The sequence below is a fragment of the Pelophylax lessonae genome (genome assembly GCF_965119305.1).
Source record: "Pelophylax lessonae genome assembly, chromosome: 3".
Lineage (NCBI taxonomy): Eukaryota > Metazoa > Chordata > Amphibia > Anura > Ranidae > Pelophylax > Pelophylax lessonae.
Window position 1 is genome coordinate 273,016,726 of NC_138770.1, and position 17,080 is coordinate 273,033,805.

Genomic DNA, 17,080 nt, shown 5'->3' on the forward strand with positions numbered 1-17,080 from the left:
ATAAAAACCAAAACAGCTTAAACGGATTCACAACCCCCTCTGCTACTTAACTGACCAGATAAATATCCTGGGAGCTTAAGTGACTTAATGCTATACTCTGATTAAAAGTGTTCCTTTAATTTTTTTGAGCAGTGTACATACAAGACCACTTAAAGTGGCAGCGCTGTGGGATTATTATACATCAGAAAGTTTGTGACCTAACAAATTGACGATTCCAAATTCCTCTTTTATATCCTCATTTTCAAGTGATTCCAAATTCCTCTGTATTTTCCTCATTATCAGGTTGGGTATACCTAGGGATTCTGGATTTGATTCCAGATCATTGATAGAAGAAGGTATAGACTTTGTGTTGGTTTTATGTTGTGTGAATTGTATCCAAAAAACTGCTCTTGGTATAACTTCTAGAGTTTTTTTGCTCCTTATTCATGGCAAGCTTTTGCTGTAACCTTTGTATAGTTTCTATTTTATTTTTAGTTTGATTAGAGCTGGTAGGGTTCAATGGTGTTAGAGTTTCAATACACCAATAAGAAACATAAGGAGGATGATTCTGAATTCTTGTGCAACATCATTTCTCACAACTAGACCATACCATGGAAGACATAAATGTTTTAGATCTTAAAGGAAACTTAATGAATGATAATTCTATTTGACACAAAAGATAATGGACTAACTGTGGATCTTGATTTTCTAAATCATGATTTCGTTTTATGACCCCCAACCCTCCCTCTCATTTCTGTAACTGTTACTTCCCTTACCAGTCTGTAGCCCTCTCCCTGTCTTGTCTTACTACCTATCCAAGTTTAATTAAAATTGCTAAGTTATTTTTAATCTTCTTTTACTCAGAGATTGTCTTATTTTTTTATTCTGCTAAAACTTTGTGTAATAGTACTTCTTGAGCCTCAAAGAAGGGGGTACACCCAAATAGTTTCTCCTGAAAATTTGGTTGTTAATGCAAATAAAAAAAGTAGCATGGACAGTACTAAATTGCTCTTGTTGCAAGCACACTAATACAGCTACAATCACCTCAAGCATAACAGTGTATGTAATTTTAGCTTGGTGAAGTCTATTCATTCTAAAATGAATTGTTAAATTCAAATAAAATATTTTAGTTCTTTTGAACAAAATCTTTCAAACTATTGAATGTACTAACGATTTTTATGCAAACTTTCGCATGAATGTTTAACCACTTGCCGACTGCCTAACGACGATTTACGTCGGCAGTCAGCCCCTCACAGGCAAAGCGACGTAGGTCTACGTCACTAACCTGTGAGGGTCTAGGGAGCGAGCGCGCGCCGCTGGAGGCGCGCTCCTGCTCGGTCACAGACCCCCCCGCGCGAGTGACCAGCGGATCGTCGGTTACAGAGGGAGAAAGGCAGGCGGCTAATATAAACAAAGCCGTCTGTCAGTCTCCCCTGTGTAACAGCACAGATCACTCGGTCCTGCTATGTAGGACCGTTGATCTGTGCTGTTACACCACTAGCCGCAGCCAATCACAGTAAGAAACATGCACCTAGGGGCACACATAACCCCTCCCTCTCAAATAAAGTTAACCCCTTCACTGCCAGTGTCATTTTTACAGTAACAGTGCATATGCATAGCACTGATTACTGTAGTAATGTCACTGGTAACCCCAAAAGTGTCAAAAATGTCAGTCAAGGGTCCGATCTGTCCGCCGCAATGTCGCAGTCCCGCAAAAAAAAAAAAATCGCAGATCGCCGACATTACTCGTTAAAAAAAAAACAAAAATGACAAAAATCTTTCCCTTAGTTAGTAAACGCAATAACTTTTGCGCAAATCAATCAAAATACGCTTTTTGCGATTTTATTTACCAAACATATGTAGCAGAAAACAAATTGGCCTAAAATGTTAAACAATTTTGATTTTTACATTTTTTGGGGGGGTAATTTCATATAAAAAAATGTGAAAAATATTGTTATTTTTGCTAAATTTTCGCTCTTTTTTTGTTTATAGCGCATGATCAAAAAAATCGCACAGGTGATCAAATACCACCAAAAGAAAGCTCTGTTTGTGGGAAAAAAAGGACATCAATTTCATTTGGGTACAGCGTCACACGACTGCGCAATTGTCCGTTAAAGTCACGCAGTGCCAAATCGCAAAATAGGCCCTGGTCAGGAAGGGGGTAAAATCTTCTGGGGCTTAAGTGGTTAAATGGACCTCGTTCGAAAATCTAATAGGCCAGCTTAAAATTGCCAGCATTCTAACCACTCAAGTGTAGCACATTAACTTCAGTTCAACTTAAGCTATCCAATATACTCTAAAAGCAATTTGGTTAATAGATCAAAGAAACCTAGGCATTCAACTTGGTACTAGTACTGCTGATGACATTTAAAAATCCAGAATCAGCACTAAGAAAAAAGAACCAGCTGGGAATTTGTTTTTTATTATAAAAGTTTGTCAATGAACTTCCTCGATTTAAAAACCAGATGTATGTAAGTCTGACAGACATATGGGCATTTTTAGAGGGAAAGGCCAAAAATGTACCTTCATGTTTCTTTTATGATGAACTTCCTTTATGATTAGCCTGTTATAGATTGTAGTAAAATAAAGTACTTTAAAGGTGTATCATAGAGAGCTACATTTGTTTGCTATGGAAGCTTTGAGTAGCAAACCTGGATCTGATTTGAAATTGATGAGGCTTGGTAAAGTGGAATACACAAGTGTGCACTTCAAACATCCAGGTATGTAGTCTGCTTCTCCTGACTGGATATTTAGAATAACACAGGTGTTTTCATTTTATTTCACTTGATACTTTGGTAAATCAGGCAAAATAAATTTGTCTGGTACATTTTTTTTCTTTTTCATTAGGTACCACTATACCACCAACCCCTAAATGGTTCTGTTTTCCAAGTGCTGGATATGGTTTTCGAATTGTTTAAACCTTAAAATTTAAGATTCATTTTCCAGTTGCATCATATTTTTTCTATAAGATCTGACTTTATTTGTTCTTTTTGTGTATTTTCAACTAAAAGTTCAAACACAGCGTGGAATATGAATCCTTTTCTCAAAATGACTTCTATTAGCCATTATGATAAATGGTACATATTGAAATTGGTGCAATACACATTAGAAATACAATGTTGCTTACTTTATCAGTAAGAAAATGTGTTGTCACTTTTTGTAAAATGACCATGTCTACATCCAGCTTTGTGATATGTATGGTTTCTTTTCTGGCTTTTATTAAAACAGAAATATCCTTATTGTGCACAGTCACTAATATTATGAACTGTATGATGATAGCTGGAAAAGGGCTTTCTTTTGTTCATGCTTAGCCAGTAAGACTATGTTACTGTATATATTGTTTTACATAAAAAAAATATATTATGTATTATTTTAAATGTGTTATTATTTAGAATAGTTGCACTGTATTCAGCAACATGCATACATCATTTTTCCTGTTAATTACTTTTATTTTATATTTTTTCTTTCTCATTTAGGGTGAAGTTATTGATGTGCAATATGGCACAATAGAAGATTTACAAAGTGTGACCAAAGCAAAACATATTTCAAGGAATTCTATTGCTTTATTAAAGCTGGGAGTGTTACCATTATTATACAAGGTTTGTAGTTATATGTACCTCACAGAGGGACCTTGATAAAAATGATGACACTTCATTGACAAGGCACTGTGGCTTCAACATTCATTTGAAAATGTGTGCAACTAAAACCTTAGATTTGTAAGTCAAAATTTGAAACTTAAGCCCCGTACACATGTACCGATTGTCGGCCTAAAATGTTCGGCCAACGTCCGATCGGCTGATTGTCGGCTTGTTAGTATGATGCTTCCGACAACCAACTGCGACTTTTCGGCCAAACAAAATCTGGTCTGCATGCTATAAAATTTTTGTTGGCCGTCACCAGAACGGCCGATTGTTCATCAGTCAGTACAGATTTCGGCCGACAAAAGCCAGATGAGCAAGGCTGGGCATGCTCAGAGAAAATTTGTGTGCAGTCTTGAGCACTTTTCAACCAACACGACAGCACTGGACAAAAGACGGCCGATCGTTCGGCCGGCAATCGGTACGTGTGTACGGGGCTTTAGTAATCTTGCTTTTGCTGACTAGTCGGTAAGTGTGCTGGGATTTTTTTTCAATAGTGTTTGTTCTGTGGAAAACCCTACCACATGAACCTTATTTTAAAAAGCTGATTATAAATGTATTAGATTGTATAACTTGATATACAATATCTCACAAAAGTGAGTACGCCCCTCACATTTTTTGTAAATATTTTATTATATTTTTTCATTTGACAACACTGAAGAAATTAGACTTTGCTACAATATAAAGTAGTGAGTGTACAGCTTGTATAACAGTGTAAATTTGCTGTCCCCTCAAAATAACTCAACACACAGCCATTAATGTCTAAACCACGGGCAACAAAAGTGAGTAAACCACTAACTGAAAATGTCCAAATTGGGCCCAATTAGCCAGGTGTCATGTGACTCCTTAGTGTTACAAGGTCTCCGGTGTGAATGGGGAGCAGGTGTGTTAAATTTAGCTCTCACTCTCTCATACTGGTCACTGGAAGTTCAACGTGGCACCTCATGGCAAATAACTCCCTGAGGATCTGAAAAAAGAATTGGTTCTCTACATAAAGATGGCCTAGGCTATGAGAAGATTGCCAAGACCCTGAAACTGAGCTGCAGTACAGTGGCCAAAACCATACAGCGGTTTAACAGGACGGGCTCCACTCAGAACAGGCCTAGCCATGGTCAACCAAAGAAGTTGCATTCACGTGCTCAGTGTCACAAAGTCAAGCATGGTGGTGTGGGTGTCATAGTCTCGAGCTGCATGAGTAAACCTCCAAGATGACAACTGCCTTGCTAAAGAAGCTGAGGGTAAAGGTGATGGACTGGCCAAGCATGTCTCCAGACCTAGACCAAATTGAGCATCTGTGGGGCATCGTTAAATGGAAAGTGGAGGAGCACAAGGTCTCTAACATCCAACAGCTCCGTAAAGTCATCATGGAGGAGTGGAAGATGACTCATGTGGCAACCTGTGAAGCTCTGGTGAACTCCAGGGTTAAGGCAGTGCTGGAAAATAATGGTGGCCACACAAACTATTGACACTTTGAGCCTAATTTGGACATTTTCACTTAGGGGTGTACTCATTTTTGTTGCCAGCGGTTTAGACATTATTGGCTATGCATTGAGTTATTTTGAGGGGACAGAAAATTTACACTGTTATACAAGCTGTACACTCGCTACTTTACATTATAGCAAAGTGTCATTTCTTCAGTGTTGTCACATGAAAAGATATAACAAAATATTTATAAAATGTGAGGGGTGTACTCACTTTTTTTGTTTCAATACTTTTTATTGGTTTTAGAAGAAAAACAGAATAACAGTAATAAACATACAAGTAGTAAACCGAGTGGCAACAATAGGAGCATTTGGTAGTAGTACATGGAACAAGAATGTGTACAGCAATTGGAGATCATGACGTAGGAACAGAACTTCTATAGTGGTACAAACCAGAGCAATGGAGCAAGGTACAATAATATGATGATAAGAGGATACAATACTGTCAAAAAGTGTTGTATAATAAATTTGTATATGTAGAAGTTAGTTCATATAGTGGAACAGTTAATAGGTGTCAAAAGAGTTTAGAGTAGTATTGAATGTTTATCCAGGGTTTCCAGCGTGTGTGAAATTGCGCGCTTCGTGAAGTGGAGTATGAATATGCTCTTTCGTACAAAAATTAGGTATTGATAAGGTTGATCACCTCAGAATGAGAGGGCGATGATGATTTTGACCAACGTCTAGCGATAACCATTTTGGCAGCTATAAATATGTGAGTCGTCACTGTTCTCAAACTGGAGTGTATCTTATCGATGCCTAGGCATAGCAGTACCAGGGCTGGGTCAGGAGTAAGTAGATTGCCAGTGGTGTTAGAGAGGACCTCAATAATCTTCCTCTAGAAACTGGTGAGGCTTTTACAAGACCAGAAAATGTGAAATTTATTACCAATTCGGCCGCAATTTCGCCAACACATTGGGCTATGAGATTTGTAGAATTTTGATAGACGGTATGGTGTTAGATACCATCTGGTAAGAAGTTTTTGAGATTGTTCCCAGTGAGTAACGCAATGTGAGGCAGTATAAGTACTGCAGATTGCCAATTTCCATTGAGTTTGGAGAAAGACGTCTGAAGTTCCCCCTCCCATAAAAGCATGGGCACAGTTTTGGAGAAACTGAGCTTACGTTGGAGGAAGTTATAGAAAAACGAGATGCCCTTAGTGGCACAACGTAGAGAGGTAAGAAGCTGCCAGAGGGAGGTTGGAAAATTAAATTTCAGGAGGGAGGGGGTTGTTTCGAAAGGGAGCTGCTAATACTGTTGGAAAGTTTTCAGAGAATCTTGGAAGTAGAGTTGGTCAACCGAGTGGATGCTGGCCAAAGTCAGTTTAGATACAGATACACGGGGAAGTAAGAGCTCTAAAGTTTTCCGGGGGATGTGATTGGAACGGATGTGTCAGAAGCGTCTATGTGGCTTAGGAGTACTCTCCAGGTTCTAATAGAGGATTGAATAGTGAGCGGGAATGTGTGAAGATTCAGGGGACGCCATAGATCAGCTGGGAGTAGTAGGTTGAGGTCATCCGATTTGGATAGAGTGTATTTAATGTTTAGCCATGGGAGAGTTGGAGGTTGATGAAACCAATGTTTCAAGGAGGAGAGTTGGGATGCATTATAGTAGTCTAAAATGTCTGGAAGACCCAAACCTCCAACAGATTTGTTTCTTAAAATGTGGTTATAATTACACCTGGCACGTTTTTTCTGCCAGACAAATGATCACAGTATTTTAGAGAGGGTAGTGAGATATTGTTTCGGAATATGGGCTGGCAATGTGCGAAAGATATAGAGAATTTTAGGAAGACCCATTATCTTGAAGGCGGCAATTCTGCCAACCCAGGACAACTCTGCTTTGTGAAATTTATGTGTCTGTCCAATATAGAGGCAATGAGGGGCTTCAAGTTGGAGGATGCTAGATTAGATGTGAGGAAAGTTAAGGCGATGCCCAAAATATGGGATACTATGGTTCGTCCAAGAATATGGGAGTGATTTAACAAGATGGGCACGTGTAGCTGGGTGTAAGCCCATGTCCAGGATTAGAGATTTGGAAAAGTTTACCTTGTAGTAAGACACTGTACTGACGGTTTGGAGTAATTGGTGGGCATTTGGAAGGGATATGATAGGGTTCATAAGACTTAGGATAACATTGCCTGCGAAGAGGTTAATCGACAGATTCAGCCAAGGGTTCACTTACAAGGTTAAAAATTAGGGGTGAGAGGGGACAACCCTGTCTTGTACCGTTAGTCTTAGTACCGTTAGTTATCAAAAAGGATTTAGATAGGAGACCAGATGAAAGGACTTTGGCTGAGGAATATAAGGCCATTATGGCGGATTAAATGGAACCTGAAAACCCAAACTTGATAAGTACCTCACGCATGTAACCACAGTGCACGCGGTTGAACGCCTTCTCTGCGTCAATAGACAGGAGCAGAGAAGGCGTTCAGGAGTGCTCCGCGTGATGTATAAGGTTAACAAGCCTCCTGGTTGCATCACGAGCCTGTCTCCCCTTAACAAACCCTATTTGGTCTGAGCCTATCAAACTGGGAAGAATGCTCAAGATCCTGTTGGCCAAGAGTTTTGCATATATCTTCACATCCGTGTTTAGTAGAGCTATAGGCCTAAAATTAGCAGGGGTGTCTGGGGACTTGCCTGGCTTGGGCAGGGTGGTTAGGTGGGCTTGAAGCATCTCGGCGGGCAACTGTTGTTTATCTATGGCTATGGAGAAAAGTTTGAGGAGGTGAGGGGCAAGTACATCTTTTAGAGAGGAGTAGTATTCATTCGTTAGGCCATCTGGGCCTGGGGATTTGTTCAGTAGAAGGGATTTCAATGTTTGATTGAGTTCCAGAACAGTGATAGGACTATTGAGGAGTTCGAGAGAGGTCTGAGAGATGGTTGGTAGGGTCAGGTGTCATAGAAAGTTTTGAATGTCAGCTTCTGTAGGTTGTGGGATGTCTTTGTTATCACATAGATTATATAGAAAGCCGTAGTAGTCCGCAAAGGCGTCGGCTATTTCCTGGAGGTGCAGAAGTTTTGCTTTAGTGTGAGGGTGGAACAGAGAAGTAATCTTGGTTTTGGTTCTTCTGGCTTTCAATCTGGATGCCAGGAACTTCCCGGCCTTATTGTGGAGAGTATAGTATTTCATCCGAAAGTGTGCCAGCATCTTGCCATGTCGGTCGCACAGTAGGCTACGCAAGTCGTTTCTGAGTGTGGTTATTTTGGAATGATTAGCTTGGGATGGAGTTTATTTGTTCAGGGTGTCTAGGGAGCGAATGTCAGTAAGCATTTGGTTAAGTTTGGCTGTGTAGAGCTTTTTCATTTTGTAGCCTAATTGAATAAGGATGCCTCTGGCGAATGCCTTGTGAGTTTTCCACAAGAGGAAGGGATCTACATATGGAGTATTGTTGTATGTAAATAATTCAAGTATGCACAATTTAATGTCTGTAGGGTTAGAAAGTAATGAATTATTGCATCTCCAAATATAAGTTGACGGTTGTATGTGGCCAACCTTGATGGACATATGAACAGCTTCGTGATTGGACCAGGTGATAGGGGAAATAGAGGTAGCAATAACATTGGGTAATACTGTACATGCCTGTCTACCAAGAACATGTCTATTCGGGTGTAAGTGTTTTGTCGAGGAGAATAGTAGGAATAGTCTTGTTCTTCAGTGTGCTGGTAGCGCCACACGTCATGGAGGTCCTCCAAACGGATAAGATTGGTGATGGTTGGTAATCGGGAGTTCCCCCTGGAGGAGGAGTCCATGGCGTGGTCCACCACCAAGTTGAAGTCTCCACACAGAATTAAACTGCCAACTTTCAGTCTATTGATCTTGGAACACAATTTACGCAAAACCCTTGGCTGGTGAGAATTTGTTGCATAAGCGTTGACTATAGTGTAAAGGGAATTATTAATAGTGCATATAAGAATTAAATATCTACCGTCCTCATCTGACACCACTTGAGAAAGGGTTAAGGATATAGAGTCTTTCACTGCAATTAGGACTCCCCTTTTTTTAACTGAGGTTGAAGTCATAAACACATGCGGGTAGCGAACATGAGAGCAAAGAGGGGTACTGTCTCTACAAAAATAAGTGTCTTGGACTGCTATAATATCCGCTTTTGTGGCCACAGCTTCATTCCAGAGGGAGTAGCATTTGGCAGGGTGGTTTAAACCCCTGACATTCAGGGTCACGAGGTTGAGTGTCATTTATTCAGTTTGCAGAAACAAGGGAGATACAAAACAGAGAGCAACTGGACACGTAAAAAGGGAGTAGAAAGGTTGTGAAATATGGATAGATAGTTCGTGAACAATACCTTTTGTCGAGTTACTGAAGAAAAAGTGTATTGTCGTTGGTGAAGTTCCTTAAGCATTGATGGGAAGAGGCTCAGATCAATAATGAGATGACAGTTCCTGTTGGAGAAAACAAAGAAAGGGGTTGCTGGGCAAGTACCTGTGTACGTCATTGCAAACATATAAGAAGCTTGAGGACGATAGGTATGGTGATCTTGAGGTATGCAAAGCTCCAAAAAAGGGTGGTCCTGGGAGAAACATTGTTTGTAATGATGTATAAAATGGTATTTTTTTTTTTTTTTTTTTTTTTATAACATTTTATTGAAGTTCAAAGCATTACAGCAGAAGTACATTACAACCAGAAAAAAATTTTCAGTGATATGATTACAAAGTATATGACTAACGGTCATGAAACAAAATATGCGAATTTGCGCGAGAACTCCAGAGACAATATAACGACAATTTGTCGTGACCAAAAATGATCAGCAACATCAAACAAGTAAGGCAATTTGTTATATTTTATTTTTTTTTTTTGGAGATAGGGAGGGGAGGAGGTAGGGTCAAAGGAGGGGGAAGGGGAGGTGGAGAGAGTGGGAAGCCAGACACATGCTTGTAGTCCAGATATGTATAGCATAGGAGGGGGTAATGCCCCCTAGATGCGCTCCCAGGGGGAGCATAAGTATAAGGCAACGTTAAGTGATACCAGCGGGCACCGTCTCAGCTGCTCTCTGAACCAATAAAACAGTGAAATGTGGCTAGAACAACACAGCTAGACAACTACTATAATAACATTATCCCCAACGAACAGTATGGTCTGCCTCGATGCCTCATAGTGATAGATTGATCCTGTACTTAAGATCGTTAGAGGAGAAGAGGCGTCAGGATGTGAAGAAAGGGAGACAGTCTGTTCCTGTACATCCGTAAATGGTCAGCTGTCCAGACTAGGTCCGCCATGAGAGTCCCCTGCCGCTGCGGAGAAAAGATTCCATTTCCTGGTGAATCGTAGTGCGTTGGCAGAGGGGGTGTGCTGCAGGCCCGTAGATTCTCGTTCTCGCAGAGTCAGTAGGTCAGCATAAAGGTCTTTGATTGTGGGAGGAGAGGGCTCCAACCACCGCTTCAGGATCAGCCTGCGAGCTATCATGAGGCAGGAGAGTATCCAGGGCTTGTTATTGGAGAAGAGACTCTGGGAGTTTTTGGTTTTATGAAAGCCAGGCAATGAGGGGTCACCAAACAGTAGGAGGTAAATGTCTTTTGGTAGCAGTAGACCCGTATTTTTCGATATATATCTTAGAACCTTGTCCCAAAAGGAGGCGATTGGGGGGCACATCCAAAGTTTATGGAGCAAGGAAGGAAATTGGCATCTACACAGCGTGCAAAAGTGATGGGAAACATCTGTAGACCACCGTATATGGGGGAAATAAGCTCTATGCATAATTTTAAGTTGCTGTTCTCTCCAGAACTCGTTTGTGATGTAGCGGCGGGTGGTGAGATATCCGAACAATATGCGTTGGTTTGCTGTATCAGAGTGGAGTATAGTATTCCATGACTTCGCCACTTGGTTCGAGACGGTTTGGGAGAATGCAATAAGAACGGGTTTGTATAGATGGGAAATCTTATGTTTACCCTGCTGTAGCCACGTATCCAGTAGAGAAGTGGCAAAGCGTTTTTGGGGTGTTCGGCAGATTGAGTCCACGAAACTAAGGCATTGTCTATAGTATAAGTAGTGACCCTTCGGCAGATTATATCGAGCGGAAAAGGTGTCAAAAGGGAGAGGCATACCCGAACATTCATCAAACAATTGAGCAAATCTAGTAATCCCTCGCTCAGTCCAATCCCCATAAGCTGAGCACTGCTGGGCCTGCGGGAACATGGGATGATTACAGATAGGCAAACACCTGGAGAGTCGCTGAGGCAACTTACAACGTCTCCTCAGGTCCCTCCAAGCCATCACAGTATCCCTGAGCAACAAGTTGCCGCGCAGCGACACCGGAAGATCCGCCGTTCCACAGTGCAGCAGCGCCGCCAGGTTCCAGGGAGCGGCTAGTTCTGAATCTAAGGCATAATTAGTATATCTGGATTCACGGCTCAACCAGTCCATACAGTTCCTCACAAGGCAGACCACATTATACAAACGAGTATCAGGTAGATCCACTCCCCCTTCCCGTTTATTTAAGTGCAATTTGGCCAACGATATTCTAGAGCGTTTCCCGTTCCATATGAAAGAGGAGACGGCTTTGCGCAGCCTGGTGACATCCGCATGTTTCAGGAGGAGTGGTAAAGTTTGGAGGGGATAAAGGAGTTTGGGGAAGGTAGCCATTTTGTATAGGTGACACCGACCGATAAAGGAGAGGGGTAAATTCGCCCACGTCTTAAGTTCTGCGCACATTTTATCGACAACCGGTGTAAAATTTAGACGGTATAGAGATGAGGAGAATCGTCCTATTTTAATGCCCAGGTAGGTGATGTGACTGGAGTTAACCCGAAGTAGGGAAGAGGAAGCCCACTGCGGAGTGCTAGTTGTATTAAGTGGGAGGATTTCACTTTTGGTGAAGTTTATACGCAGACCGGAGCACAATCTATATTCTGCAAACATGTCCTGAATAAGTGGGAGATCGTGCCCAGGGTCCGCGGTAAATATGAGAACATCGTCCGCAAACATTGCCGTACGGAGTTCCTCTCCACCCACTTTGATCCCCCGGAGCCCAGGGTGGTGCATCATGTATCTGGACAATGGTTCCAAGGCCAGATTAAATAGCAGGGGTGACAGAGGGCACCCCTGTCTGGTACCCTTGTACAATTTAAAAGGTTGTGATATTTGACCCGCTATGACCACCTGAGCCTCGGGGGATGCATACATAGTTCTTATTGTGTGTAGAAAAGCGCCGGAAAAGCCAAAGCGCAACAGTACTCTGTCTAACCATTGTATATTGACATTGTCGAAGGCCTTTTCGGCGTCTAAAGTGATGATTGCAGCTGTGTTGGCAGGGTTTGTTTTGGTTACTTCTAGGGCAGTTATGACCTTTCTAATGTTGGCAGCTGCTGAACGTCCTCTGACAAATCCTGCTTGGGCTGGATGTATAAGGGATGGGAGTATAGATGCTAATCTATCCGCAATAATTTTGGAGAGCAACTTCGAGTCAACATTCAATAACGAGATGGGCCTATATGAACCCGGGTCCTGTGGATCCTTTCCAGTTTTATAAATCAGTTTAATGTGTGCCTGGTAGCCGGTCGGCATATATGGATGGCCTGACATAATGTGGTTAAAAACGCGTTGTAGAGTGGGAGCCAGGTGGTTTATGGTCAATTTATAAAACTCTGGGGTGTACCCGTCAGGGCCAGGGGATTTCCCTGGTGTCAATCCTTGCACGGTTTTACGCACTTCCTCAATGGTTATAGGAGAGTTAAGGGCGTCCAATTGAGTCGGGGATATCGTTGGGAGTTCCACAGATGACAACCACCGCGTAGCAGTGGCGTCATCGCATGGTTCAAATCCGTACAGCGATTTATAAAAGTCCGCAAAGACCGTGTTGATTTCGGTGGAAGACTCTACAAGCCGACCATCCGCACCCCTGAGGGAACGCACAAGTGTAGGTGCAAAGGGTCCGCGGCATAAAGAGGCCATCAGCTTCCCGGGTTTGTTCCCAAAGGTGTGGAACTTCCAGTCTAGGTGAGACCTGTAGAGCCTCTCCCTATTGTCAGCCCATGCATCAAAGTTTGCCTTTGCCTTGCGCCACCTATCCCTGTTATGCTGGGAGTTGTCCATGTTAAGATCGGCCTGCGCTTTTCTAAGGGAGTCGCTGGCATCTGTGTATGCCTTGGCCACCTTTTTTTTGTATGCTGCTGCGTACGCTATAACTCGCCCCCTCAGGACTGCTTTGCCCGATTCCCATAGAAGTGTCGGGGAGGTGGAAGGAGTGTCATTAATGTCAACAAAATCAGCCCATACTTCCCCCAGAAGGGTGGCAATCCCGGGGTCTTTGGCCAAGTAGGAGGGAAATCTCCAGTGTTTGAAGGATGGGGTGGAAACATGTATGGAGATATCAATGGATATGGGAGCGTGGTCTGAAATAGCGATATCGTGGATTTTCGGTGAACTAGTGTACGGGAGCAATTTGGTATTAGCGAATGCGTAGTCTATCCTCGTGAGAGTGTTGTGGGGATGGGAGTAAAACGTGAATTCTCTGCCGGTAGGGTTCGACAAACGCCACGTGTCAGTAAGGTGTAGACTGTCTGCCATGTTAAGCAATAATGGGGATTGGTAAGTGGTCTTAGAAGACTTGGACCCCGCGGCCCGTGACCTGTCCTCAGAGGGTTGCATGAGTTGGTTAAAGTCACCGGTCACTAGTAATGGCAAATGGAGGAAAGGCGCCAGGGTACTAGTCAATGTTTGGAAGAAGGGGGCCGAGGGGGCGGTGGGCGCGTACACGCCCGCCACCACCCACTCCTGTACCCCATCCTTGAGATGCAGTATGGCAATGCGTCCTTCCCCGTCAATGTGTTTGGCGTGAATCGTGGCTTTGTAATCCTTGTGGACTAAAATCAAAACCCCCGATTTCCCCTTCACTGCAGGTGAACCAAGAACCTGTCCCACCCAGAGCTTTTGCATTCTGTGGAAGTCTTTCTCCTCTAAATGAGACTCCTGCAGTATAGCAATGTCCGCCCGCAGACGTTTCAGGTGTCTGAGGACGGCCATGCGTTTGTGTGGTGACCTAAGTCCTTTGACGTTCCATGAGACAATGGTCATGGGGGATCATAAAAACTGGATTGAGCCGTGAAGCCTACGAGAGCATTATGAGAACCGAGACGGTGCCTAGTAGAAAGCAGCCTATGGGTAACAAAAAATAGCAGGTAGCCCGGTAAGGGCAGCATATCTGGCAGGGCAAAGGAGAGGGGCAGGGCAACTAGAAGCCCACCAGGGGCCAGGGTCAGGAGAAGGGAAAAGGGAGAAAAACATCTTAGTAACTTCGCTTTTTTCCTCATGCAATAGAGCACGTGGACGGACAGCGTTACCGGGTTTCAACTGGCTGTGTCTGAATTAGGTAATGAGATCGTTTTAAACGTCGACTCCACACGACCCAAAGGAGACACCAGTACCAGAAACCAGAGATAAGGCCGTGGCCCAGAGCACAACAACACCATGAACACAGTAACAGATAACTGGTGAAAATAGTAAACCATAACTCAGAATAACATCATCAGAAGGCATGTAAACAGAATCAGTGAGCACATAACCCATGCTATTACCTGTACCTTCAAGGCAGTGAGATTGCTAAGAATCAATTAAGGTGGCAGCCGGGCCGCCGAGGACCGGGATAGAGTTCTATGTATCTTAGGGCCTCAGGAGCAGATAGACACTCAGTCACTGCCTAGATGCGGAAAATGGTATATGACACTGGAACGTGGTGGCACCAGACCAGAGGTCTCCTCCTGGAGAGAAAAGAGAAAAGAGCGACCCGCACCAGCCGGTGCAAGGGGCCACTCAACGATTCCTGTGTCCGGACGATGGTCCGTTGGTGCGTTGCCGCTTCGTCGGATCCTTCCGTGGACTCCGTTGCTCTCTCGCCCCCTGAGGGCGCTGGGGAGACGGGGTCGCTGGTGGCTCCACCTGGATATTGAAGTGTCGGTCAAGAAAGTGCATTGCTTCCTCAGGGTGTGTGAAAGACTTTTGTTCCCCTGATAAATCGGTTAAGCGTAAAGTAGCGGGATAAGCTAAGGTGAACTTGATAGTTTTGCGGTAAAGAGCTTGGCATATTGGCTGAAAGGCCTTTCTGCGTCTGGTAACCTCTTGTGAGTAATCCGCGAAGACCAACAGCTTGTGGCCATCAATTTGGAACGATTTAGAGTTCCTAAACGACTTGAGGATGTTCTGTCGGTCCATGTAATTTAAGTACCGCACTATGACAGGGCGGGGTGTTTTTCTGTTATTTGATGGGGCCCCCAGACGATGGGCTCGCTCAGCAGTGCACATTGCATGGATCCCCAGTGCCAGGGGAATGCGGGTAGTGGTTAGGTCCAGTAACGTTTCTGCACCATATGATTCCGGGAGGCCTATGATCCGGAGGTTATTCCTCCGAGATCGGTTCTCTAGATCGTCCAGCTTGTCTAAAAGGTAGCGCTGAGTCTGCCTGGCCTGCTGGTCCATTGAGAAGGAGCCTTGGAGCTCATCCTCCACATCCGACAGTCTATGCTCCAGCTCCTGCAGCCTGCGTGTGTGGTCTCCCAGTTCCCTCTGCAGCTGGGCCATCCCCAGGGCTATCGCCTTATCCACTGCCTCTGTGATGGTGGGCGAGAGCAGGTTGGCCACTGCCAGGGCCAGAGATGCAATTTGGGCCTCAGGCATGGGCGGGGGGGACTGACCTTGATGTGCCGACTGAGTCAGAGGAGCGGCGTCCGCCATGATGGTTTCCGTGTAGGCCGCAGACGAAGCCGCGGGCTCGATTTGCGGCGGTGCGGCGGAGCCGTTCGGACGGAGGAATTTGTCCATCCCGCAATGTCCTCCGATAGCGTGGGGTCGGGTCGCGGGGTCGGATGGCTTGTGCGGACTGAAAAAGTCGGTTTTGTAAGCTGATCTGCCCGGAGCCGATGTCCCACACAGCCTCTCACATGGGCGCCGGAACCGGAAGTATAAAATGGTATTAATAGACAAAATGTAAATAGACAGTAGGAAACTGTCAACAAATAAAAAACAAGGCCACAAGTGGCCAAAAGGGCAGTGAATACTGCAAGGCTAGTGGGGGTCAGAGTACGGTGGGGGGTACTCATGGACAACAGTAGGGACCGGTGTATCCGGACAAAAGATATATTGCATCATCTGGGGTTGTGGTGAGAGGACTTTGATCCTTGCCAGTACGACTTGCCAGTCCGGTTGGACATGGCCAGGCAGGTGAGTCGTTGCATCTGGAGGTGAATGAGGGGTGTTAGGTACAATATCCCATTGGCGAAGGAGGGGAAAGCCTTCACCAGCAGTGGAGATAGTGGAGGACGTGCCTTGGTGCGTAATGCATAGCTTGGCAGGGTACATCCATTTATAAACAATTTTGTTGTTCCGCAAGGCTTTAGTGAAGGTTACGTCTCAGTTGCAGAGTGTATTGGGAGTAGTCAGGGAGGACTTGCAGAGTAGCTGCTTGTTCCAGAAGTTGTTCTTTGTGGCAGAAAGATTCCAGAATTTTCTCTTTCACTTGAAAGAAATTAAGTCTCAACAGTATGTCGCAACGAATGTCCTGTGGCAGAAATTAGGCTTTAGGGATGCGGTGGATTCTGTCAATGGTTAAATCCACAGGAGTTAAATTAGGTAGCACTGATTTGGACAGGTCCCGCACATAATGTGGTAGTTGGTTGGACTGAATGGATTCCGGGACCCCCCTTATCTTTAAGTTGTTATGGCTCGACCAATCTTCAAGGTCAGCAAGTTTGGCCGTTATACGGTGCAATTCCTCCCTTGCAAGTCTACCATTGAGTTGTATGAGGTGGTGAATTCACACATTTTACGTTCAACAGTGTTGATCCTATCGCCCAGTTCGTGGATTTTTCTTTGGCAATACAAAATAGAGGATAATATATGTTCCTGTATGGAAGTACGGAGCGTGATTAACATATCTTTCAATGTTGTATCTGATACTGGCTTGCCTGTGGTGGGGAATGCCAAGAAAGGGTCTGGTGCCGGTGAATAGGTAGGCAGTGTGGGTACATTTGAGTTCACCTC

General features: G+C 44.0%; 1 protein-coding gene across 1 annotated transcript in view; it reads left to right on the forward strand.

Annotated features, from left to right (window-relative positions):
- Positions 1–17,080, forward strand: part of NAALADL2 (N-acetylated alpha-linked acidic dipeptidase like 2) — a 1,571,070-nt gene that overhangs the window by 709,124 nt on the left and 844,866 nt on the right. The window contains exon 4 of the mRNA XM_082249039.1: positions 3,456–3,578. Within this exon, the coding sequence (XP_082105165.1) occupies positions 3,456–3,578 (123 nt within the window). The remainder of the gene's footprint in view (positions 1–3,455; positions 3,579–17,080) is intronic.